Genomic DNA, 25465 nt, shown 5'->3' with positions numbered 1-25465 from the left:
ACCGCAGCTGACCCGCGACGCCACGGTCAGCCAGAGCTGTTTGGATTTGTTTGCTCACGACGCCGTGATAGCCCCGGATGGAGCTATCGACATCAAGGAACTGTTTTACAAAGTTATTTTGCTAACTGAAGATTTTTAAGTACTGTATTGTTGATTTTTTATCGTTTTTGGTCATGTCCTAAGTATATAAAAAAACTTGACATTTTTCTAAACTGGTGTGGTGTTCTTTTGTAGTGCTTACACTGTATTACTGTTGGTTATGTGCAAATGCTTTACACATTGCCTCTAAGATAAGCCTGACTGCTTGTGCCAAGTTACCAAGGGGGTGAGCAGGGGTTATTTTAGGAGTGTAACTCCCTTACCTTGGCTAGGAAGAAGGGTCACTATTTGGACAAAGGTGCAAGCCCTTGCCAACTAGAGAACCCCATTTCTAACAATGTCATAGAACATATCATGAGTGATGTAGTATGTGAGGTCATAAGCAGTGCATTACAGGGGTACAAGTTATGGTTAGCTTTGCTAACTATAACTGTTCAATTTCTTTGTTTTTTTAAAGTTCAAAACGATAATGTTGTCACTGACCAATTCACCTAACTTTAACGTTACTTTGACCTTTGTGTATATATTTATTTAATTACTCACCCAAACTTATACACTTTATATTATACCTTTTTCTGCCTTGGATATTTTTCCTTTAAGACCGTCTGCAGTCCTTCTTAACTCCTACCATCCACGCCAGCCCTTTCCTTACCTTGTTACCTCTATGAACAGTTTGCCAATATTCTCAGACTCTCCCTTTTCAATTCTTCCACTTGTAAGTGTATATTCACACTTTAGCACTTACTCATTGGATGGGGTGCATTTAAAGCACTAGGATGCCACTGAAACAATCATTTATCTTCACCCTACATGATTATACTCTTCCTGTTTCTCCTCCTTGAATTCCTTAAGAATTTCATGTCTATCTCACGTCTCCTTGATATGTCCACCCACTTTAATTCCCTTTGTAGCAGTAAACGTTTTGGGAAAAAACATTCTTTGTTATAATAACCAGTACATTTTATTTGGATTGCTCCATTAAAAACACAGGTTCATTACAACCAAGTAGAAATCATCAATCAAATGACAACACAGTCAAGGTTAGATTTGGTTTTCTTAATGGTTATGCAAGCATAAACACTAAAGTGCAAGTCAGATATTTACAAATCAAACACAGTTCAACCAAGTGTTTTAAAGCACATTCCAGTGGTTGGCATATTCTCTTAATTTTCACTTTATACACAGGAAATTAATTGCATCCCACTAAAGGTGTTATTAAACTTATTCAAGATAGGTCTAATGAGCCAGTTTCTAAAGGAATCATAGAGCCTACATTGTAGGATAAACTGCAAACAAATGTCCTAGCTAACAGATATATAGTTAGAATCTTTCTGAACCTTTTCTATTTTTCTTTCAGCTATACCTCCTTCTCACCCACGTAAGAGTAATAAGTCCTAAATGCCGAAATATGTGACTGAATCTCTAACTTTTCATGCCTAATGTTCCTAAGATAACTAACCTTCTCAAAGGAGTAATCTACTAGGACAAGATGAGTTTAAGACTCTGTTCCCAGTAATAAAGCAGGGAGAGAATTTTACATGTAATTTCTACATTTTTACTTTTTTCTTTGATTGGGCATTTCATTACTACATTAAATTAATTAATGTTGACCTTACTTCCTAATAATGCCAGGCTCAATGAGGGAGCTCACTAAATCTTTGGCTAAGGAGATCCAAACCATAATTCCCTGTAAATACCTTGAAGGCCCCAAAAGAACTCTAATAAATGTGTCTTATATTGTTTCCTGTGTTAAAATAACACAGAGGTTCAAGCCTCACACCCGAAGCATAGCGTGGTTAAACATTTCTTGTAACAAAGGTAAACACTATGAGGGAATACACCCACCAAAGTTGACACAGAATTGAAGCCATCCCTCTAGATCAAGGAATTCACATGTGGGATTCACTTTCCATCTAAATGGAAGGCTAATCCAGGGTAGGGGTATTCATTAACAGACTCACCCTGATCGCTGTTAACACATCAGAGGCTTTTATATATGCTTTTACCAAATACTGCCACCTTGGGTTTAGTTATAGTAATTGCCGGCTCTGTTTAATTGGTTCGACAGAACTTTCAGGGTAAGAGAAATTAGAGGTGTATCACCTGCATATTAGAATGTTTTGTCATTATACCAATTAACTTGTGGTGGGTCTAAGATAATAGTACAACTACATTTCCAAAGTCATTAATATACAACAAAAACAAATATGTCCTAAAGAACAATATTAATGGGCTACCCCCTCAGTATATGTTTTGGTTCTTGTACGACCACCCCTACTCAGTCTGACGCAATTAGTGGTACCCACATAGACCAATTCAATAAGGGATATTAAGCATTTGTCCTTGCCCAAGGGTGCAAGCTTTGGGCAAACAGAGCTTTCCTCAACCTTGAACAGGACTTTGACTCTGCCAAGAGTCATAGGTTTTTGAAAGGTTGAGGAAAGCTGAAAATGAACATGTTTCATGAACTTTTATATGCTTCTCATACATGGTTTTCAGTATGAGTGAATATTCCAGTCTACAGTGATTTTGACAAAATCTAGTATGAGAATATGGAATAATGATGCCTGGAGTTATCCGTTCTGAACAACCTTGGTATCCACTTTGGAGCAGAGTTATCAAGGGTTTGCTCCGACAGAAAATCACAAAACGTGACACAAACCAATGGAAAGTGTTGATGAGCTATTTACTTTCCAATGTATTTTATTAGCGTAGGATCATTGCTTTGCACTACAAATGTGTTACGTTGTGTCAAGGGGGGTTATATGGGTGGTACAGAAGTACTCCCATGCTACCAACCATGGTTTTGGATATAAAGACCTATCTACTAACATTTGTAGACATGGCTTTGCAACAAATAAATATGCCTCCTTGAGGCAAGTGCAAATTAGGTGAAAAGCTTTTTTTGCAAAAGATTTCAAACTTTGCATTTGTACTGCACTGTACATCACACACAAAAAATGCAACACTATTAAAGTATATGTAAGCACAAGATTTTGCACTAGAGGTTACCCTTCCAGTACAAACCCTACCCAAATGCTACACACACACCTTTGCCCTGTGGTATAAAGTTTCATGCATGGTGATAGGCAGCCTAATTGTGCACCAGCATTTGGGTAGAGAACAGCAGGTGTCATATGTTAGTAGGTATGGCACTGTCATGCTCTCTTCCTGTCACACAATGCAGCATTGCAACCTTGATTGCTATGCTGCCTTGCATAAAATATTGTTAAATCTGCCCCCCTAAGCTGTGCTTAATTTGAGCCTGTGGTTTCCGCTGCTCAGCACCAGCACTTAATTGTCAACATCGGCACTTATGACAGTCTGCCACAAGGCAGGGCTGTTTGTCTAATTTAAAGAAGAACAGAACAACTAAAATATACATTAAAATGACTAATACATACCCCATAACTCATAGCTGTGGGGGCCTGGAATAGTCAGATTTGTCACACTTGTAGGAGTACAATGGTTAGTAGTTAGGTTGTTACTGTCATTGGCAGCACTGGCAGTGGAAGTGGTGGCTGCAGTGGCCTCCTGATGAGGGCCCTGGCACTTATTTATTTACAAATTAAGCACTGCCCCTATGTGTAAATTTTTTCTGTAATATCTGCAAGACTACGGCCTAAACCAGATATTTCACGAGGCTTTCCCTGATGATCCTTCATTCCCAGTATCAATATATTCACCCCATCCCCTTCCGTCCATAACTTAACTTGGCCTCTGCTAATCCATCCTTAGCATTTCTCTGCTTGTTCTTGTGCGGCATGGTTACTAGACACCCTCCACTAGAGTAGCCCACCATGTATCTTAATTCCCTGACCTATTCCACCCATTCAGCTACTAAAACCTAATTATTCCATATTTCTTTTTGAACCTCACAACTACATTCTACACCAACTCAAGCCTTATTTTGTCATATTTTTACTTGACATTTCTCTGCGAGTGGCTTCGTTGCTATTAACATATTGTATAGCATTTTAGGCGAAAGAGCTCTATACATTATCAAATAAATAAAGAAGCAGAGCAGGGGATTCAACACTTAATACCACATTTCCATTATTAATCTTACCATGTGCCTCCGTTTGAACTGTGTGGTAAGAAGAATTTAACAGGCTTAAAACTAACAGCTCTTTGATAATATCCTTTTTAAAGTATTTATGCTTGTTATTTAAAGCTTGTTATTTTCTTACGACTAGAGAAGTCAGGGTTGAGCCTTAAGTAAGTTTGACAATTTCATAAACAGCAGGCATCTTGACCCATTGTCCAGCAGTACATGAAAACAGGTCTCACAGCAGAGCAAGAGTTTTTTTTTTATAAAAAAGCTTTTATAGAAACTCACAGTCTTTTAGTTTTGAGAAAATAAGAATTCAGTGAAATTAAGTACAGGGCAATCAACCCTATTAAAACAGGCAGCAAGGCACAAAACACTTGTGCACCTCTTTAAATCCACAGACCAGCATTCCTCTGTGCATATATGGTTCCAGGATAAAAGCACTGCTCCATAATCAAGCATATCCGAAGCAGAAGTAAAAAAAATGCTTTTTTGGGCAGTTCCCCTTTGGCCTGAGAAAGCTCCTGCACTTTTGCGATCAAACAGCAGAAAAGTGCAAAAATACTGTCACAGGAGCAAAGCTCTTGGACACAGCTTCTTTTCAAATCTGCAAGCATCTGGTGTAAGTCCAAAATGCAGCCCATCTCAGAGCACAGTTTCTCGTATGACACCGATGAGGCTATGAGGCCGTTCATGTTCTGCCCTCTGGCTTCTCAACTCTATCCTTGGTCCTTCAATGGTCGTAAAAGTGCTCAGATCACCACAGCTCTCCAGGTGGAGGAAGCCTGGGTGTCTTCTCAAAGGGCATGCAGGTGGTGTCTTCGAAGAAGATGGCTGAGCAGGGGTCATTACCTTAGTATGAGACAAGAAGAAGGAAAATATCAATACAATATCAAGTCAATAAAGGTCTTCATTTTGAAAACAGAGCTAAGTTTTCCAGCTGCATTACATGATTGAAATCCAGATGACTCAACATTTGAAACTACTTCCCTTTACTTTGAAGAGGTAATGGGCTGCCCTGAGTGTGTCATGGGTATGCGAAGGTCAATCGGTGTCCCGTGCTCATGTAATCCGCTTGAAAGGAAAGCAAGAGGCGTGAGCAATGAGGCTAATGGGCACATCCCAAAGGGAAAACATAAAGTCACCAAGTTGAATAAATCTGTCACTTTTAACTAAGTTTAACGTAACTTCTAAAATACAATTTCTTATAAATGAATAGATGCAATCTGTAGCCCAGGGGTGCACAAATGTATTACTGGATTACACAAAAAGTGTGTAAGCTGGTGGTCCAAGCTTCTTGCTTTACTGACTTTAAATCACTGACATTATTGGTATGATGAATCAGTTGGCAACCAGTGCAGAAGGTTTATGAATAATGTACTTGCTGCTGATCTATATCATTTCATTCATATTAATCCAGAGACAGGCAACCAGATTTGCCTGTAAACAAATATTGATCCCCCATCATGGTTACAAGTATAAATAGCTTGGAAATATAGAATGGAAGATCAAGAGCCAGCATGTAGTAGGTGACAGAAGATTATGACAAGCCATAAGAAGCCATGCTGGAACATCATAAACTTTGTCCAGGTAAAAATCCATGAAAAATCAACTGGATGAAACTTGAAGAACTAGAAGGATCACCAGTAAGAGTGACGTCGTCACTGAGTGTGGGTCAGGAAAGAGGGTGACTAAAAAAAAAGGAGTACCATTTGAATCAGGTGAGAATTAATCTCTTTTTTGATTAATACTGAAAAAATCATTGTTAAAGCACCCACTTTGAAACCATATTAAGAGAGTGAGTAGTGCATTATTACAGTAGATGTGAGTGCAGTTAGCGTTGAAGCTATATTGAGCCAGAATATTGGTAATCAAGTACATACCGTTACATTTGCATCAAGGTGCTTATGTCATGTAGGACATTACATTACAGCATCACTGAACGAGTGGCTGTAGCATGTCTACGGGCTGTGGATTATTTCAAATGTGTTTTTAGGGAAGGAAATTCATTTTATGCACAGACCACAAACCTTTACATTATCTACTTTGATAAAAAGGCATGGAAAAAGCCTCACTACGATTGGTGAAGTTGTTTTTCAATTTTCAGGAATTTAACTTTGAGACCTTTTGGCTATGTTTGTGGTACAGAAATAGCAAATACTTAAATGCCTGCATACATTCAGTGAACATGGATAAAGAATGCGTTGTTCTTGCAGCGGGAATATACACATAGCAGGAGCAGTAAAGGTAAGATGCAGTGCAGACCTGCTTCCTACTCCAGCTGCTCATTCAAACCACAACTACATAATTGCTCCACATTTCAACACATCACAGTTGTAAATTGAAAGGAAGATTGGCCAAACACCCTAGTTCCACCATTCCCGGCAGAAGACTCAACTCTCGAACACCACAAAAACCATGGCCATTGGTTGAATATTGAAAGATATTGCAATAAAATGCCAAAAATACATAGGTAATTTCCAGTGGCTGTTATCATACTGTAAATCAATAAATGTGTTGCATTAGGATCATACCAGCAGCTTACAGAGGAATAAACCATCAAAGTCCCCCATTCCCATAATTTCCTATCAAAGTACAGGATTCCACACAAGCATTTACATCCTCAGTTAGAGATGGGTCAGATCAAGCCCCTAATTCCAGGGCTAGACAGATGGCATAGATCAGGAAACAACCATTCCTTATTATGGGAATATGATACTAGTTCAGTCAATCTGATAATGCAGGAACATTGCTTGGCCACCAGACTCCGGCACTTCAGAAAAAGCTCTAATGCGCAGATAAACCTACATTCCAACCATGAGGCAATCAGAAGCTTAAGTGCAATACATAGAAAAATTGCAGTTTATTGGACATACCACCCTGAACAAACCACTGGCCAATAAACACCAAATAAAGGCCTCAGACCAGAAATTCTTGGTAACATGGTAGACAATCAAGTTAGACAGAGCTGCTGCTACTGCCTAGAAGCAGGAGAGCAATCTTAATAGGGTGATAAATGTGGGCAAAAAAGGAAATCCTATCACCAACCCTTTGCTTCCTCAAACACAATGTCAGTGACCCATGGAGTACTACATACCAACCATCCAGAGCTTAATCAAGTTGACCTCATCTGAGACAATGATGGGCTTCAAGCAGATGCCAAGGCATAAAGATCATCAATATAACAGTTGTCCCCATCAAGTGCAGGAAAAAGAAACAACATTCGCCTACAAGCCTTGAATCACTGCAATACCATCAAAGCTCAACCAAAACAAAATAAACAAATGATGTACCTGGGACACCATCACAGCCTTTAAACAAGGAAAACTGTATCATGTCCACAGGTCTTGTGTGATATGAATCCCATGCACTAGAGCTCACAATAGGCACATAACTAAGACTTCTGTTCTTCACGCTAGGCTTTCAGGACTCTTCCTCTGGTTTACAATTGTGCAATTTCTGGGGAAATATTTAATGGTGGGTATCCTTGGCCTTCTCCATTAGTGGCAGATTATCTGCTCTGTCTCCATAATCTGTTACTTCCAAAGCCCTATCATGCAACTTGCAACTCCTTTTATGAGTTCACATCCAAAGTGTTAGCAGGGCATATCTGGATGGGTGGTAGCGCTTTAAAAAAACTCAATTTAATTAAATAAATATGTAGGTCACACATATGCTGGACTTCCACTCAAAATTTCAAAGCATATGAAGAACACTTAAGAGACAAGTGAATCCCCAGACTTATTTGGACCTTAAGTGCAAAAAGGTGTTAAGGCGTCTGAGAATGCAAATGGACTACCGTATAGGTAGTGAATATTGAAAAAAACAGCCAGAAATGAAAGGCAGGCCAACGTAAACCTCCTATGAGGGTTAATAAATGGCAGAACAGCGGACAACAATGCTTGCCATCTTGGCGAGCTCCTCCTGGACATTCATCTGGAACCTGGTTGTCCAAAATATGGCCCCAATGAAATTTATCTGGTGTTCAGAATCAGGGGCAGGGGCATGCTATTTCTTTTCGTTTTTTTTTCTTCTTTTTTTCTTTCCATCCATAACATGATTAAATATACAGGGCCCGATTCACAGAATTAACTTAAGACATAATCCTAAACTTACTACTTTTGGTATTCACACAATGCACTTACTACATTTGGTATTCACAGAATGCACTTACTACTTTTGGTATTCACAGAATGGATTTACGACTACTAACTATACGTCCGCACTCGGGCTGGAAATTCCGGCCCAGAGGTGGAGCTTCCGGGCCGGAGGCGGAGCTTCCGGGCCAGAGGTGGGGATTCCGGCCAGTGGCGGAGATTTAGCCATGGCCAAAATCTCCCACTCCGGGCCGGAAGCTCCGCCTCCGGCCCGGAATCCCCGCCTCCGGCCTGAAAGCCCCGCCTCCGGCCCGGAAGACCCGCCTCCGGGCCGGAATCTCCGCCGGAATTTCTGGCCCGAGTGCGGACGTAAAGTTAGTAGTCGTTAATCCATTCTGTGAATACCAAAAGTAGTAAGTGCATTCTGTGAATACCAAAAGTAGTAAGTGCATTCTGTGAATACCAAAAGTAGTACATTTAGGATTTTGTCTTAAGTTAATTCTGTGAATCGGGCCCACAGTATTTCATTAGAAATAAAACAGATCATGGTCTGAAACGATGGTTAAAATCATCCGACAGATACAAGCAAGATAAAATGCAGTAATGAGATAGGGATATAATACATACATATTCATTTTAATCTTTCATATGCTCCATCATAGGCCCCCAAATCTGCAGACCCAATTTCCCTCTACGTGACCCCTTCAGGGACTAAAGGCTGTATTCAAGATTATAAATAGCATAAAATCTGGCTCTCCACATCTCAAAGGTAGGGGTTCTTTCTGTAGCCACATGGAAGCAATATATAACCGTGCCACAGCTGTAGCTATGAAGATCAAGTAATGAAACCTGTCCCTCTATCAATCCATCCCCGATACCTAATAACATGGTTTCCGGCGTAATGTTGATTCCTGCCCCGATAATCTCAGATAAGAAAATTTCGATTTGCCCCACCAACTGGATAAAATGAGCACATGTATAAAAAACATGCAGAATAAAAGCCTGCTCAGCCCCACAGCGAAAGCATTTTCCGTTGTTCCTCCCTCCCCATTTAAGCATTTTAGCGGGTGTATAGTAGAGATCGAATATAGTCTTAAAGTGCTGTGCATTTAACTTAGCAGATACCAAAATCTTTTTGGCAGTATTAATAGATCGCTCCAGAAAAAGCCCTTGCCACCCCAAACGATTGTTCCATTTAAGATTTTGAACAGCTATATCATCCAGCTTTGTATCTAACAAACAATGATATAAAACACCAATCTGATCCTTACGTCTGATTGCCTCGACCAAGGGGTTTGGTTCTATCACCCTCAGCTTCTGGCTTCTACATAAAAAAAAATCACAAATCTGTAAAAACTTTAAAAATTCGGTTTTAGGTAGGAGATATTTACCAGCCAGAGTTGCGAAAGAAGAGACACCCTCGTCATTGTAGAAATCACCTATCCATCTTTTTCCTTTAAATCTCCATCTGGCCATTATCATATCCCCCAAAAAATAGTGGGCAACAATGTCAAGGCGGCCGTGGGTGTGTAATAACAAATCCCCTTGAACTGGAAGCATCTCTGTACCGCCTTCCAGACCTTAAAAGCTGTTAGCAGAACCTTAAACCGGGTTTTTTGTAATAGCTTGGCGCCAGCATCTTAAAGAAACAGTTCTTGGCCTCTGAGCCAAGCAACATCTGATAAATGTACGGCGCTTCAGCATTGTTTCCATCCTCCTCTTCCGTGAGTAGGGTTCGCATATTTTGTAGAATACAGGCCTAATAATAAAATGTAAAGTTAGGACCTGCCCAGCCCCCACGCTTACGAGGTAGTATCATAAATTACATTGTGTGGTTTTCTCTGACCCCATACAAATCTACCACATAGCGATTGCAGTCTCTGAAGCTGTCCACTTTTAAATTCCAGTGGTACTGATCTAAAATAATATAGCACTTTGGGTAAGATATTCATTACACCTTCCCACCAGTGAAAGGTGGAGACATTCAATCCAATCTAGCGGTTGCTTAATTCCAGTGAGGATAGAGCCCCAATTAGCCTCTACTAATTCCTTTAGAAAGACCCTAATTTTGACACCCAAGTATGTGACTTCATCAGTTACCCTGGAGTCACCGCTACAGGTTAAGTTTGTACAAATAACCTGTGTTATGGATTGGTTAAGTTTGTAACTTGATACCAACCCAAACAAATGCGCAAGCCATTCTATCTCAGGGATAGCTATAGCTGGGTCAGAGGTCACTACGGCTATATCATCTGCATACGCAAACACCCGAAAGTGTTCCCGTCCACAGAGTACAGATTTAATCATCATACTACCCTCCAGCATCGTTAAAAAAATGGGTTAATATATAAAGCAAATAGAAGCAGGGAGCAGGGACAACACTGCCTTGTACCTTTAGAAATGGACACTGGCTTAGACTCCAGGCCCATCATGCATATTCTGGCTTTGGGGTCCTATACATGACCTGAATGGAATTAATAAAACCCGGCCGAACCCCAGACGCCGCAGAACTGACCATAAAAACTCCCAGTCCGTCGCATATTTGCCACGTCCAGCAAGGTCACTACCCTGTTTATATGGTTGACCATTGCCCCTTTCAGGTATAAAACCATGTTGTCAGATGGAAACCAATGGGGTAATAACCCTAGCCAAACATGATACCAGGATTTTGGCATAAACTTTCCAGTCACAATTTAGCAGGGAAACAGGTCTATAAGAGCCCGGTAAAAACAATGATGCTGCGTCATCCCAAGAAGGCGGAGTGTCTCCAAGTTGTGCCGCTCGAAAGGTAGCCAGCATATTGGACTTTCAAATGAAGTTTATCCGGGCCGGACGCCTTACCAATGGCTAACATATTTATTGCTTCCTCAAGCTCCTCCATAGTGATGGGGGTATCCAACATAGCCGATTCTTCCTGGCCCAACCTTTCACTATACAAATTCTGTAATAGAGCTCTGTGGTCTGACCACTGTGATTGCTCTCAGTGTACAGTGCATCAAAGAAGGAGTAGAAAACATTTAAGATCTCGTCAGGAGTCTCCACTATCTTCCCCATCAAATCTGTCATAGCGGCGATTCTTTGTGCCGCTACCTTAGATCGTAGCCTTTGTGCCAGACACTGCCCAGTGGCCTCCCCATACTCATAACTCTCTTCTCTATATATCTTATATTTACAAGTAGTTTCTTTGGTCCAATGTAGATTAATCTTAGCCTTGCAGCGGGCTACCACAGTTTGCAAAGGGGTTTTGACAATACCAGCAAGTACCCCTTGAACGAGGTTCTCTTCGGCCTCTCTAAGACCCTCATAAAGATCCTGGATAACAGTTTTAAGCTGCTTCTGTTTAAAAAGTCAGCTGAGAACCTCCCACCCTGAGCCCTGCCTTTAAAGCATCCTATACCAGAGCACGTGAGGTTGAATTACAGTTAAGATCGAGGAATTGCACGATCCAGCTTTTAATATGGCTGATAAACATGGTGTCCAGCAAGAGCATCCTATCAAACGAGAAGGATCTCGGTAGAGATATAGTGCTTATGGCAGGAATATCTATCAGCAGCGGACCATGATCAACAGTGATACTGGAGCAAACCTAAATTTTGGCCCCTGAAATAAGCACCCTTGACATAAAGAAATAAATCAGCCTATCAAACTTATTATGTGGGTGTGAGTAAAATATAAAACCAGGATCTGGGTGCCGCAAAGCAAACCACACATCAACCAGTCCATGGTTGGCTAAGAGCTACTGTAGTGCCTTAAAAACTTTAGGTTTCCTACCCCTGTAGTTGTTCGTGGCTAGCTGTGGTTCCTGAGAGCCCAAGTGAAAGTTAAAATCGCCACATAAAATCAGGGGCTTAGGCCATGATGCTAGTTCTACATTCAGCCCTTCAAGTACTAATGCCTTGGTTAGGTTTTACCCATAAACTGAGCTCAGAACAAACTTTACAGTCCCTATTACACATTCAGTAATGACCCAACGGCTGTGTTTATCAGCCAATGTCCTACCCATGCCCTGAATCCCTTGTTTTGCCAAGATAGCAACCCCCCAGTTCGTCATAGCCTGTTGTGTGCAGGCAATCAACGAATAGCCGAGCTCAGTCAAGATCTTCCCGTTTACCCCACAGAATGTGGGTTTCCTGTAGACAATGTCAGGCTTCATCACTTGCAGTTCAGCCGCCACTCGCTGCCTTTTCCCATTGTTGTTCAGCCACATTAAAAGATACGTACCCCTAAAGGTGTCGCCCTACCCCCATAGATCAAACCAACACCGTTCCGACAGATGACTCTTCTAGATGTCACAGCATAAGTACACCCCTCGAGCTTCCACATGTTATGGATTGCTTTTTTCCCCGTAACACACCCGCCACCCCACCTGCCACTCCACCACCTGCCCCGCAGTTCACCCACCCCCTGTGCCCCCCACCACCTCCCCCCGGAATCACCTACCGGAGCATCCTCCGGGCCCCCGCCCCCTCCCAGATACAAGGCAATAGGACCCAAGGTCCCATGAGATGGGAAGCCCCCATCCCCATGCTGCCCGGTTCACCCCACCTTCTTCCTTATCTTTGCCTACCTAACCCTACAGATCTTACTAACCCTACCATTAAACCTTAGAGCGAAAAGAGGAAAATAAGTGCCAAAACAGTGAGAAAAGGCCGAAAGGAAAAAAAGTACAGAATCAGGGCCCCCCGCTAAAGCGAATGTAAATGTTCCTTAGCCTGCACCTCTGATGAAAAAAAGTGGGTTTGCTCCTTGTAGATTATCTTCAACTTTGCCGGATTCAAAAGGAAAACCTGTGCTACTTTGCCCTGAAATGGTGGAATTAGTTGACGAAGTTGCCAATGCTTTTCCACCGTCTGGTGGCAAAAGTCTGGTCTAAAAAAAAACTTGCACCTCTTTCCTGCCCTCTTCCTGCCAGATCATACACCGCCTGGCAAGCTAGGAAGTTATTTAGGCAGATCAAAATAGCCCTGGGTCTAGGAGAGGTATGTCCTGGTCTTAACTGTTGTTGTTTGAAAGGTAATTGGTGTGCCCTCTGAATTTCTTGGTTCCAGTTCCACTGTGACAGCTCAGGGAAGGCTTCGGTAAAGAGATACACCATGATTCTTCGGAAATCCTGTCTGTCAGTCCCCTCTGGTATGCCCAAGATCCTCAGGTTGCTCTGCCGCAGGCGGTTCGCTAGGTCAGTTAACTTCCATTGTGTATCGTCTTTTTGTACACGCATGGCCTCAGTTATGGATCTCTGGGCTGCGAATTCATCTCCTAGGGTGGAAATCTGAACCTCAGCTTCGTTGAACCTTTCTGCGAATTCTGAACAGGATTTTGTGATTCGTCTGACGGCGTTCTGGAGTTTCCGACAAGGACCTTGCATCTTTTGACTCTCCGTGAGTGTCTCCTCTCTGTGTGACATTATGCTTTGGTAGATCACAGCCAAATAAATCTCCTCCGTTATTTTAGGGAGGGCCTCCTCCGTATGTTGGGATGCGGACCCCCCATTCAATGCAAGCCCAGCCGAGACTGAATAATCCCAAAGTAGTGTGCCTGTGTCCTCTGGTTGTGCCGCCCCCTCAGACAATGCCTGGCTCTTGCGCACTGTCATTAGGCCAAATTCCAGGTTGGCAATGTTTTCTTCTTCAAAAGGTGTGCTACTAAGTTCACTGCCATCGCTGCCAGGTTACTCTCCTCCAGAGCGAGGCTTAAAATGATGAGTCAGACTGATCCGACATAGAAAATGATTTATACCTAGAGTCGATTTTCTTTGCGGTGTCCTGCATGCCACAGAAATCCTTTGCCCCATGCCTTTCTGCCACCAGTGTTTTTAGTGCCTTAGATTTCCTCATAGCAGATCTATGTTGAGACGTAGCGCTGGGGTCAAAGTGCCACTTGGAGATACCTTCACCTCTCAGAACAGAGGGAAATAAAGCACTTTGGTTTCCCCCTGCCGCCACACTTATACCTACATCTCCCCCATCTTTAGAGCTCCAATCATGATTATCTGGGGTCTCTTGAGCTCGCTGGGCAGTATCCGACCTCAGTAGTGGCTGATCACCTACAGCAGACAGGTCAACCTCCTGACGAAGAGGGGAAACATCTGGGTGTATATAATCTGATTGAGATGGCTGGGGTTTCTTGTTTTTAGCTGACAAGAAAAAAGAAGGTACCTTTTTCCTCCCCCCTTGCTCACCTCCGTGAGGTTTATCATGCTTCTCTGCTGCACCTTTCAGTGAGCCGGGACCGCTACATTGTAGACCAAGACCTCCCCTTGCTGTCCCAGCGATATCTAGGGTAGCGCAAGATTTCCCTCCTCTGGCAGTCTTTGGCAGCATAACGCGAACAGACATGAACAGTGCTGCAACACCGTTGCACGCAGCAATGTAGCAGGGGCGCAGAGCTAGGAGCCGGCACCCGATGCAACTCAAGGGAGGACGAAGCCCAAGAAGTGGTACACACCAGAAGTGATCTAGCGGGAGCATAGTCGCAGGGGTGCCAGACGCGATCACTTCCAAGCAGAGTTCTTCCTGTCTTAGGGTGTTGTATGCTGGTTTAGGCTTGGGCACTATCGCAGCTTGTCCAGGTACATCGCTGAATAGAGTGGGGGTCTAGGAGCTGCAGCTTACACATCCGGCCCGGTAGACACCATCTTGCCTCCTCCGCTGGAGCATGCCATTTCTAATGTGAGCTCTATGAGCTTAGTTTGTCATCAGGCAGGCAGGGTGCATGTAGTGTGTTCTCCCTGTGAATCCACGTTCAGGCTTGGGATTAGAGGAAAAATACATGGACATTTCTCTACAAATCTGTGTGCCAGGCTGGGGCTAGAGCAAAAATACACACACTCTTATACCAATGCAGCAAGTCACCTGCCTGCCTGCTCATAAATCCCTCCTGGAATCCAGAGCTCACAGAGGGAAAAATAAATCATTCATTAAGAAACAATAGACATAGGCTACAACTGATGGCCTATAGGCGGTGGATACTGAGGCAACTACAGTACGGGTGAAGAGGTTGTACTTCATCTGCCTCCTCTAATTCCCTTCTCCATTTCACACAGCCTGCTGATCTTAAATGTTCTGTTCTGCTTAAATACGACTTTCCATTTTATTCTTTGCCTGATCATTATGCTTTCAATTCACTTTCTCAGATCTTGGCCCTTTCGTCCTCCCATATTTGGACCTTCAGGGTTTCCTAGCACCTGAATGCAGGTATCACATGGTGTGACTCCATTGGATTTGTTTGGATTCTACACACAGAATGATTGAACACTCATGTGCAATGAAATCGGAGAAATGTTTTGTGACCAGGGAGAAGGACGGCTTTGGGGGGCTGCGTCAATATAGGAAACAGTTTAACACACACATCTTTGAACAACACAACATCACAATGTATTAAAAACAGTCCACAAACCAGCTACCTCTTCTACCACTCGCTGTTTTGTTTCTTGTCCTTGACCTTTTGGCTGGATTTATGCTTATAGAAACACCACATACATGCATACATCCAAAGATTGTAGCCTTTGGGCAGGCTACAGGCATAGCTTGTGTTTATGTAATATGAAGTTTGCCTGGCTGTAAGTCCTTTATCTGTGTATTTTGTTGGCTCACATCTGCTGTATCCAATGGACGGAAGTCTAGAGGCTGCTGTCCTCAGTGGAAAAAGTACTAAGCAGGGAGGTGGTCAAGTATCCAGAGATGACCTGGGGCACAGATCCTCACACTGAAGTTCCCAGTCCTTGAGTACCTGGCATTGCTATGGGTGCAGTTAGCACATGTTCTGAGACAACATTCATGTTTTCGAGTGTACATTCTGATAGAGATGTACACCTGATCGAGGGGCAAGGGGGATGTACCAGATTGTTCTGTAAACAGCGATTCAGAGATATCAGTTCAAGGCTTTACTTCTGCAATTTGCTGTGATCACGTACCATACCATACCAACCTAAGGGTTGCCAGATGCTCGTGTGCACCATGCAAATTTGCACTGAGCCTTTGGGCTTTTATAAGAGAAAGTAAACAGTTCAATGTTTGCATTACTGCGTGCTATGCAAGTGTCCATGCAGACCTTACTAAATAATTCTAGGGCGTATTCATCTTAAAAGTAGAGTGAATCCTTTGGTAGCCATAGGGGGAATATGTGCGAGCACTGTAGTGCTCAAGTGGATGACAGCTGATGTTTTTGTGTGGACGGGGCGGCTCCCCCAATCGGGCTGACGAGCGTCGCCCCACTGCTTTCTCGCAGTGCGAGAAGCAGAAACATAAAATGGTAAAACTACCATTTTATGTTTCTGCTTCTCGCACTGCAAGAAAGCAGAAGTGTTTGGTTGCGGGCGGGCGGGGCTGCTCTACGAGCAGGGCTGGGGGGAGGAGTGGTGTGCCCACTCCTAAGTGAGCATGACTGGTTAGTTTGGCCCTCTGGGGCCGCCCAAACCAGTCATGCGCACTCTGCCCTTTCTCCATGCAGGCTGCAGCGTTGTGATTGGCTTAGGGGAGGCTGCCTGCTTCCTGTTCCTGCAGGAGGGAGGAGAACAGAAGCAGGAGCCGAGAAAACAGCCGTCCGGCTGGCCGGCAGACAGGTACATTTTTAAAATGTATTAGTTTAAACCCCCTCCCCGCGCGGTTCTCCCACCCACCACCTGCAATTAATGCAGACCGCATCTGTGTGTGGAATGTATGAAGGTGCAATGCTTCAGTGCATCAGACTGTAACTTTTAAGGATCAACATTTTTTACTAGTGGATCACTTAGTAGATTTTACACTAACATCTCTGCTTAGACATAATTTGTGGTGAAGTGACATCCTGCAGTCCTTCATTTGGGGCCATTCTTGACAGACACCAGGCCATAATTAAATCAGCCTTGGGACTGCTTCAATAGGAACCATTCAGCCCAAACTGGTATGTTCTCTGCAGATAGGAAATCAAGAAAAGACTGGTTTCAGCCTAGATAGCCCTGATCAGTGAAATATAGCTTTACTCCCATTGCACAGGGAGAGTTAGGCTCATGTCTGGGCATAACTGTCGCACTTAATGCATCAACTAAAACAAGCAACAAAGTAATGGAAGGAATGTTTGGTTTTAGTCTCAGCCATTGGCAATTCCCCTGTGCCGCATTCCTGTCCATCATTTTTCACCCAGTGCACCATTCTAAACAAAACTCAGAAATATGCAAATCAGTCTAGTTCCTGGCTCCAATAGTAACAGTCCAGCCCAAACTGCTAGGCCATGTCTCCTCCATATGAGAACACAAGAAACTCAGACCGGTTTCAGACTACTTAGGCCTCATCAGTGAACACAAGAAATTGCTTATCCTTTAAAGCATTAATTGCTTTCAATTTAGCAGCATAACAGCCTAACAATTGTTCTGCTTTAAACGAACAAAAATGTCTAGCTTATTTATGTAAATAATTCAGATTTGTGTAATTAAGTGGGTAATTGAACTGAATAACTGTTCACAATAGCAACAAGGCCAGAGATAACATTTCTCTGCTTCCATAGCATAAATAAACTAGGAAAGACTATGGATGTTGTCTTTTTGCAAAAAGTTACCATTCTGTATGAGTCTCCTAATAGCTACCCCACCCAGTTGACTGTTCCCTAATCTATTTCAACTGAGGTATGTCTCTTGTTATTCTAAGTAAAGGATATCATTCAGAGACAAGAAAAGAAACACTTGGAATTTAAGTGAGCTGCTGGCTCCAACGGACCTAGAACTTGTCATGATGCTTTCCTATCCTGTCACTTGACTGTACTCTCAAGCAAGGTATTCTGAAGTGAACTTTTGCTCTGAATGCACTACTTCCATTTTAATACTCAGGGGTATGTAATTAAAATTAGTAGTGACCACCAAAACACTATTAAGTGGATGAAATCTAACTTTTTTTATTTGTGTTCATTAATTATTAGACTATACAGGACCTTGGTCACACTTCAGTGATTGTTCCATTATTTTCCCTTAGATTGCACAATATTTATCCGACAAATGTTTGTTGAGGATTGTCAGATTTATTCTGGCGCATAAAGTTATTACCATTTTCCAAGCAGATGACACCTTTGTGAGATGAAAATGGGTATCTGTTGCAGTACCCCCCCCACACTTTTTGCCGGGTGTTTCATGCAACTTTGACTGTAGAGTACTGGGTCCCTGCTGTCCAAGTTCTCAGTACCAGTTACCAGTGTTCTTTGCCCATAAACATGTCCTCAATTGGTACTTCTTCCCCCATGTAAGTATCTAGTAAGTGGTAAACTAGGTACCTAGTGCCTGGAGGCTTCAGAGGGTCCCCTGGGACCCACTCACTAGGATCATGCCACTGCCCCTGCAGCTGTCATGCACCTGTGAGGAGAAAAAATTACCATGTCAACATGGCACACTGCTTGTGTGCCATGCCAGCTAGCACTGCCTAAGATATGGCTAAGTCACCCCTCTAGGAGGCATTACCAGCCCTAAGGCAGGGTGCACTATATCCCAGGTGTGGACAGATCTGCATGAACAGATATGCCCCTACAGTATTGAGGTATATTCCCTAGTATTGTAAGTGCCAGGGAAGCCATAGAGAGAACATGGGCTGTGAACTTGACAACTCGAGATCCACAGCACCATGATGGCTTCACTGACCCAGGAGGTACCAAACAGCTCCTTGTAATACATCCACACTGATGCCATTGTGAGATTTATTAAAATATATACTCAGAGGGCACCTCAGATGTGCCCCCTAAAAACTTACCAACCCTGGTGTTGGCATTGACTGGCTTTAAGCATCCTGCCACACACAGACATGTTTTTGGACCCCTGGGTGGAGAGCCTCTGCTCTCTGGGACCGGAAACAATGCACATCCTGGGCAGAGGTGTCAAATCTCCTCCCCCAGGATGGGCCAGTATTCAAAGGGTAAGCTTCAAAGGCCTGTTGCCTTTGTAATGTGACTCCCAGCCTCATCTGTGAGCAGCAGATGGCAGGCCCTGTTTCATGCCCCCACTTTGGGTGGGAAAACTCAGAAAGACTAGGAGGTGAGCCCACCTTTGCCGACTCCACTCCTCTGGTGGAAGAGGCTAAGTTAAGCGCACTTTGCAGTCCCCTCCATCTTGAAGATGAGGGACCCCTCTAGTCAGGGCTAGGTCTATGCCCCCTCCCACAGGAGGGTGGCACAATAGTGGGTGTAGTCGCCCCAGGTCAGGTGCCCATTGACCCTTCCTACTACTCCCCTAAAACACCCCCTACATTTAGTATTTTGGAGTCTCCCCCAGACTTAGAAACTAGATCTGCAACAAACAAAGAAGACACCCTGCAGCAGAAGCCAGAGGACGACAACACCCTTGGTCCCAGCCCTACCGGCCTGTCTCCAGCTTCAACGACCCTGCGACCTGTCTTGCTGCCAGTGACCTCTCAAACCTCTGGGAGGACAGCTTCCTTAAGCAAAGACTCCAATCTCCCGAGGACAGCGAACCTGTCCAGAAGAAACCAACTCCAAAGACTCTAGATCCAGGCAGATCCGCGTCCCCTGCCCACTCTGCAACCAACGTCCACTGTCTGAGTCAGAGTGGCTCACCTGTGCAGTGAAGCCTACCCGGCAGTCCTAACTTCGTGTCCAGCGTTGGCTTGCCTCTCCTGCCCTCCACGACAGCACCTGCAGTGTGAATCCATAGGCTCCCCCCGATCGCGACCTGCTCTGTTAAGAAGGCTCCGATGTTGAAAGGCAGGTGTTGAGCTGAACCAATGGTGCCCCTATGACCCCCTACATTCCAATTTACCTCTGCTGTCATTGGTCTTTCTCCTGCAACCTACGGTACCACGCCTGCAGCCTCTTTGCCGAAATAAAAATCCCCGCAGGAAAGCACTGGGCGCCCAATGTCAAATTTGCACCCTGCACCTGGCCGCCCCTGTGCCGCTGGTGGTGTATGTTTGGTGCTGCTTTGTGGCCCCCCGTGCTTGTGCTAACCCCAAAGCCTGGACCCTGCAACTGATTTCCTTACCTTCAAACAGTTTGGCACAAAGCACCCCCTGTCTCCATTGGAAACCATTGGGTCGAACTCTGATTTTGACCTCTGTACCCTGCCGCCTCTATACTGCTGGTGGTGCTCTTTTGGTACCTACGTGCCCCCTGGCTGTTGCTGACTTTTGGCTCCGAAGACTAAGATTGTAAGTTCAATACTTACCTGTTTAACAGCAATATTGTTCTCCACATAGGATAATATTGGACAGTGTGAAAAACTTTCCAAGGGTCGATTTATCAAAGTGAAAAGTATTTTTTATTAAAAACGTACTTACCTGATTACGAAGACCAGGGTCTTAAAATAAAGTACAAAGACAGTATAATTTTATGAAATTGGTCTGGATCTCCTTCTTGTGCCTTTAATGATCACTGTGGTGCACTGAATGTCCTACACTCCTCTGTGAGGCCCAAGGCTGCTTGCCCACACATTCCATTCCTGTCACTGTGCTTCAGAAATTTGCACAATCCTCCCTGATGCTGATCATGGAGCTGCTTAATGCCTCTTTAAAAGAGGCTATTGTTCCATCTACCTGGAAGCGCGCAATGGTTCTACCATTGTTAAAGAAGGCCACCGGTGACCCCACGCAATTATCTAATTTTAGGCCCATCTCCCTTCTCCCTGTGTTTTCCAAAATTTTGGAAAAGCACGTTAATTTCCAATTGATATCTTTTGTGAACTCCCAAAATGTCCTTCATGGCTCTCAATCAGGCTTCAGAGTGGGCTTTTCTACTGAAACCGCTCTGCTTGGGGTCACAGATATGGTGCGTCAGCAAGTTGATGCGGGCGGCACTGTGGCACTTATACTTTTAGACCTAAGTGCCGCTTTTGAAACTGTCTCGCATATCGTGTTATTGCAGGCTTTGCAATTACTGGGGGTGACCGACAGGGCACTCAAGTGGCTTGCAGACTTCCTGATGAATCGCACGTTTCAGGTTTTTTCGCCGACAGCGTGCTCTGAGATTCATAACTCACCTTATGGGGTTCCCCAAGGCTCTATCTTCAGCCCTTTACTATTTAACATTTATGTTAGGCCTATGGCGAGGATTGCAGAGGAAGCTGGGTTGTCCCTTTTTTCATACGCCGATGACACCCATATTGTCTTGTCCCTCTCCGCTGATGGGGCATTTAAACCCTCCCTACTTCAGGCCGCCTTGAGGAATATTGCAGGTTGGATGCATACCAACCTGTTGAAACTCAACGGCGAGAAAACGGAAGTGCTGATTGTGGGCAAAAATAAAGATCTGTGGGGCCCCCAGCATTGGCCCACCGAAATGGGTCCTCTACCTCAGCCTAAACACAAAGTCCAAAATGTGGGCGTCCTAATTGACGACCAACTGTCTATGAATCAGCAAGCAGTGAGAGTTGCCTCTACTTGCTTCACAATCCTTAGATGGCTAAAAAAAATCTTATGGATGTTGCCCCTTTCTACTCAACGTACTGTGGTCCAAGCTCTCATCACCTCTAGACTGGACTACAGTAACATTTTGTACTTGGGTGCCACCAAGGATGTGTTACGCAAGCTTCAGTTAACACAGAATGCTGCTGCGAGGCTGCTTTGTAAGATTCCTAAAACTGCTTCCATCTCTGGATCACTTAGAGATCTCCATTGGCTCAGGATTGAGAGCCGCATTAAGTTTAAGGCATTGAGTCTTATGTTTAAGATAAAATCTGGAAAGGCACCTCCCTACCTGAAGACTCTTTTTCACTCCTACGGACCATCCCGTGCGCTCCGCTCAGCCACTCAGGACAAGTTTATTGTTCCTGGGACGAGACTAGTGTGTATGGGCGATCGCTCCTTTTCACATTTGGGTCGTTCTTTATGGAACTCCCTTCCTGTAGCTCTCCGAAGTGAACTTTCTTATGTGAAATTCCGGAGGAGCATAAAAACTGGGCTATTCAATATGTAGATTTCCTTCCCTCCAACTCTTGGCTCCTTTCAGGCGGCGCCGGGAAACCCTAGAGTCGCTGTGCACCCTACAAAATCAAAATAACAATAACAACACTACCACTAATAGAGCACTTTGGGTTTTACATTGAGCATTGTAAACTTTTGAGGAAACCCTGGACTATGTGCAAGGTATTACCACGTGGTGATAATATCATATACAGAACCAGCTTCCTACAACCGTCATCATAAATATGCAGACATAGCCTGTTTGGTATATCACGAAATTCAACTTTACATCTATACTAGCCATTGGCCAGAACGCTTGGCTTAGCAGGAGTCCATGGATATTGATCGCGTTTATTGATTTTTTATGGAACTTCTGGATTATTTTAATTAAATAAGATGACAAATTTAGTGAATCAATGATGTGGAATGAAATACCTGATCAAGGAAGTTAGCACTTGTTATCGCTTCATCCATGTGCTCTTCATCCGACTTAAGGACTGACTTGATGTTGTCCACCAGCTCCTGTATGTCAGGTGTCATGCAGCAAGAGGACTCCTCTAGAAACCTGGCCACCAGGAGCTTAGTGTCTATGTAGGACTTGTAATCCACTAGTGACCGAGGCCTTGCTCGAGCAGCTCTGGACCGCAGTGCCCTTCTCAATGTGACAGCAGTAAATTTTGGCCTCAGTTCAGTTTGTGTTGCGGCTTCGCAGCTTGCAACGGTTCCTTAAGCAAAACAGAAAGACAACATTTAAGTAATTACAATACAACAAGTCAGAATTGCTGAAACTCTACTCTTGCCTTGCATTTTCATCCTTCCAGCAGTGACAGGTTGATGTGTTAATGATTATAATTTTCAGTCACTACAGTACATAGCACACAGATTAGGGTTTGTACAACAGGTGGCATTTTCGGAAGGAAAAATACAATTATATGTATTTTGCAAGATCTATAAATAAGTTTACTTGTATTTTGAATGCGGTGCTTTGTTAACTAAATCCAATGTTAAAATATGTAATTTTGAACTGCAAAATCACTTTGAAGGCAAAAAACAGGTAAATATGGATAAGTGTGGGCAGAACTAAATCTAAACAATGGAGGTAATATAAAGGATGCAGTAACATGCTAAAAACAAAATGTGTTTTTCCACATTTTTTGTATGATGCACTTATCAAACCACAGCCATAACAGAAATACTAGAGCACCAATATGCACTTGGCCGAACCATGAAAGTTCTTTACAAAGACACAAATATGTCAAATTCACAACCACTTCCGCAGAAGTAAAACTAAAGGTCCATTACCCATGATGCACATGACCCTCAGACATAGACAAGAGACCAGTGCATGACAAAACTCACAATACCATTACAATTTTTCTTTTATCTATAATCCATCTGGCCAACTGTATGTTGTTGTTGTGTATTCAACCATTTCTATTTATTCGGATCTACTCATATGTAACTAATGTAACTATTATGTTCCCATCTATGTAAAGCGCTCTGATATCTCCGTGCTAGTTAGCGCTATATAAAACTCTACAAATAAATACAGAAACATAACAAAAGAAAACCTCCAGTTGTAATTAACACCAGCACGTATTGTGCAATATAAACATAGAAACAATAGTGTGTGAAAACATCATCCCCAGAGTTATTGAAAAAGCAGAAACACCAGTGGGTCAAGAGCCCACAGGCAGACTGCTTCAGTATTCAGACGACTTGTATGATAAGGCCCAATTTTTCATTTGACAGAGCAATGAAACTAGCAAACTCACAGACAGACAGTAGCTGGATGCAGCAGGATACCTACCTACTTTAATGATGGCTATATACAATGTAGTGTGATCTTAATTCAACACAATCATTTAGATCCTCCATATGTATAAACAAATTTTTATAATTGACGTTTTACATTTGAGTTTCTCATCTAGAATGCTCAGATTACCTTTTTAGAATGTCAAGATGGAGAATATTTGAAGAGAAAGTCATTCGCTTTTCAGCTACAGGGTGTGAGGTGCAAAAGAATGCCACTTGGAAATTAATCTTAAAAGAACTAGGCCAGAAAGTGAGAATGCAAATATTCGTACAAGCTCTCTTCATATTTGTTTGGATTGAACTAATATTCAAACCCACGTGTAACAGAGCTTTTCATTAATGTTTCCTAAACCCTTCCGAACCCTCCAAATATTTTCCAATTGCTTGAGTTTCCCTCTACCATTCCAACATCTAAAATCCATCAGCATTATGACACTACCTTCTGCTCTCAACTCTTAACCTACTTTTTTTGGAAATTTGGTTAACCATCCTAGCCCTTTTGAAAATATATACTAGTGTTCACTTTTTTACATTTTCATTCATCACCTTTATTCACTCACCTTCTCTGTTTCTTAAATCCTACATTTGCCCACCCTCTTTCTGTTCTCAATTGCCCTATCCTTTTATTTACACTTTTAATTGATGCATCCTCCATCTTTGGAAGATTCTTGTTGTGTATATTCCCTAACTGTAATAAGATAACACTAAAAGGCAATGTGCCCTCCAAGTTTAGCTGACGTATTTTCCCCAGTAGCTAATATTACTCAATTGCTATTTTTACATCCCTTAGGCGTTGTAGGTTCAACTGAAGTCAATCATATGTTTTATGTTTTCATTAGCTAAAAAATGTTAGCTAGCATACATATAGCTCACAAACGAAGTAAAGACCAGGTTAAAAGCAGCATTAAAGATAATTACATATTTGCACTGGAACAGATAACATACAGCACCATTCCAATATCACAATGTAATCTTAATTCTAAGCATTATAGGCAGTATTTACCTACTTCCAACATAAAATAAGCAGTCTAACTGCTCCTGGAATCAGAATCAGAATTGATGTCCACTAGGGTATTATAATAACATTCCTGTGCACACTTTACTTGTTAAGGATATCCCTCACTAGGTGAACTGCTTTCCACCACTCTACACTACTTGTACACAGTACCTTCAGTCTGTTTTGCTGAATTAGTTAAATATGACTTGTGACATGTATTTTCAGAAATGCAAGAGCAAGGGCTTGATCACCAGGACTGGCCAGAGTGACAGTCTCTCTGGGAGATACCACTCCACTCCATTTCATGTCATTTGGTTTCACTGCACCTAGTATTTTTGGTTGCAGTGAAACCAAGAAAGGGGGCCAAGTTCCACGAGCCAAAAGCAGATCGATATTATGACTTGAAAATGGCCGGGTAAGTGGGAAAGAATGTGTAAACAGGTACAGTAATTCTCTGCTTGTATGTTAGTCTCCACTTCCGGGTCACTATCTCGCAATGGCATGGTAAGAGCGAGGAGATAACATATGTGGCATTAGAAAT

The 25465-nt window shown here is 43.0% G+C and overlaps 1 protein-coding gene across 1 annotated transcript in view; it reads right to left on the bottom strand.

Annotated features, from left to right (window-relative positions):
• Window positions 1–1039: 1039 nt before the first annotated feature.
• The window catches only part of ENTREP1 (endosomal transmembrane epsin interactor 1), a 174973-nt gene continuing 150547 nt past the window's right edge, over window positions 1040–25465 (bottom strand). The window contains exons 10-11 of the mRNA XM_085633000.1: window positions 22548–22837; window positions 1040–5002 (exon numbers count right to left, since the gene is read on the bottom strand). Of these exons, the coding sequence (XP_085489126.1) occupies window positions 4796–5002; window positions 22548–22837 (497 nt within the window). The 3' untranslated portion in view covers window positions 1040–4795. The remainder of the gene's footprint in view (window positions 5003–22547; window positions 22838–25465) is intronic.

Source organism: Triturus cristatus, chromosome 2_1 (assembly GCF_964204655.1).
Source record: "Triturus cristatus chromosome 2_1, aTriCri1.1, whole genome shotgun sequence".
Classification (NCBI taxonomy): domain Eukaryota; kingdom Metazoa; phylum Chordata; class Amphibia; order Caudata; family Salamandridae; genus Triturus; species Triturus cristatus.
Note: the sequence above shows the minus strand (reverse complement) of the source record. Positions and strands in the feature narration are given on the sequence as shown.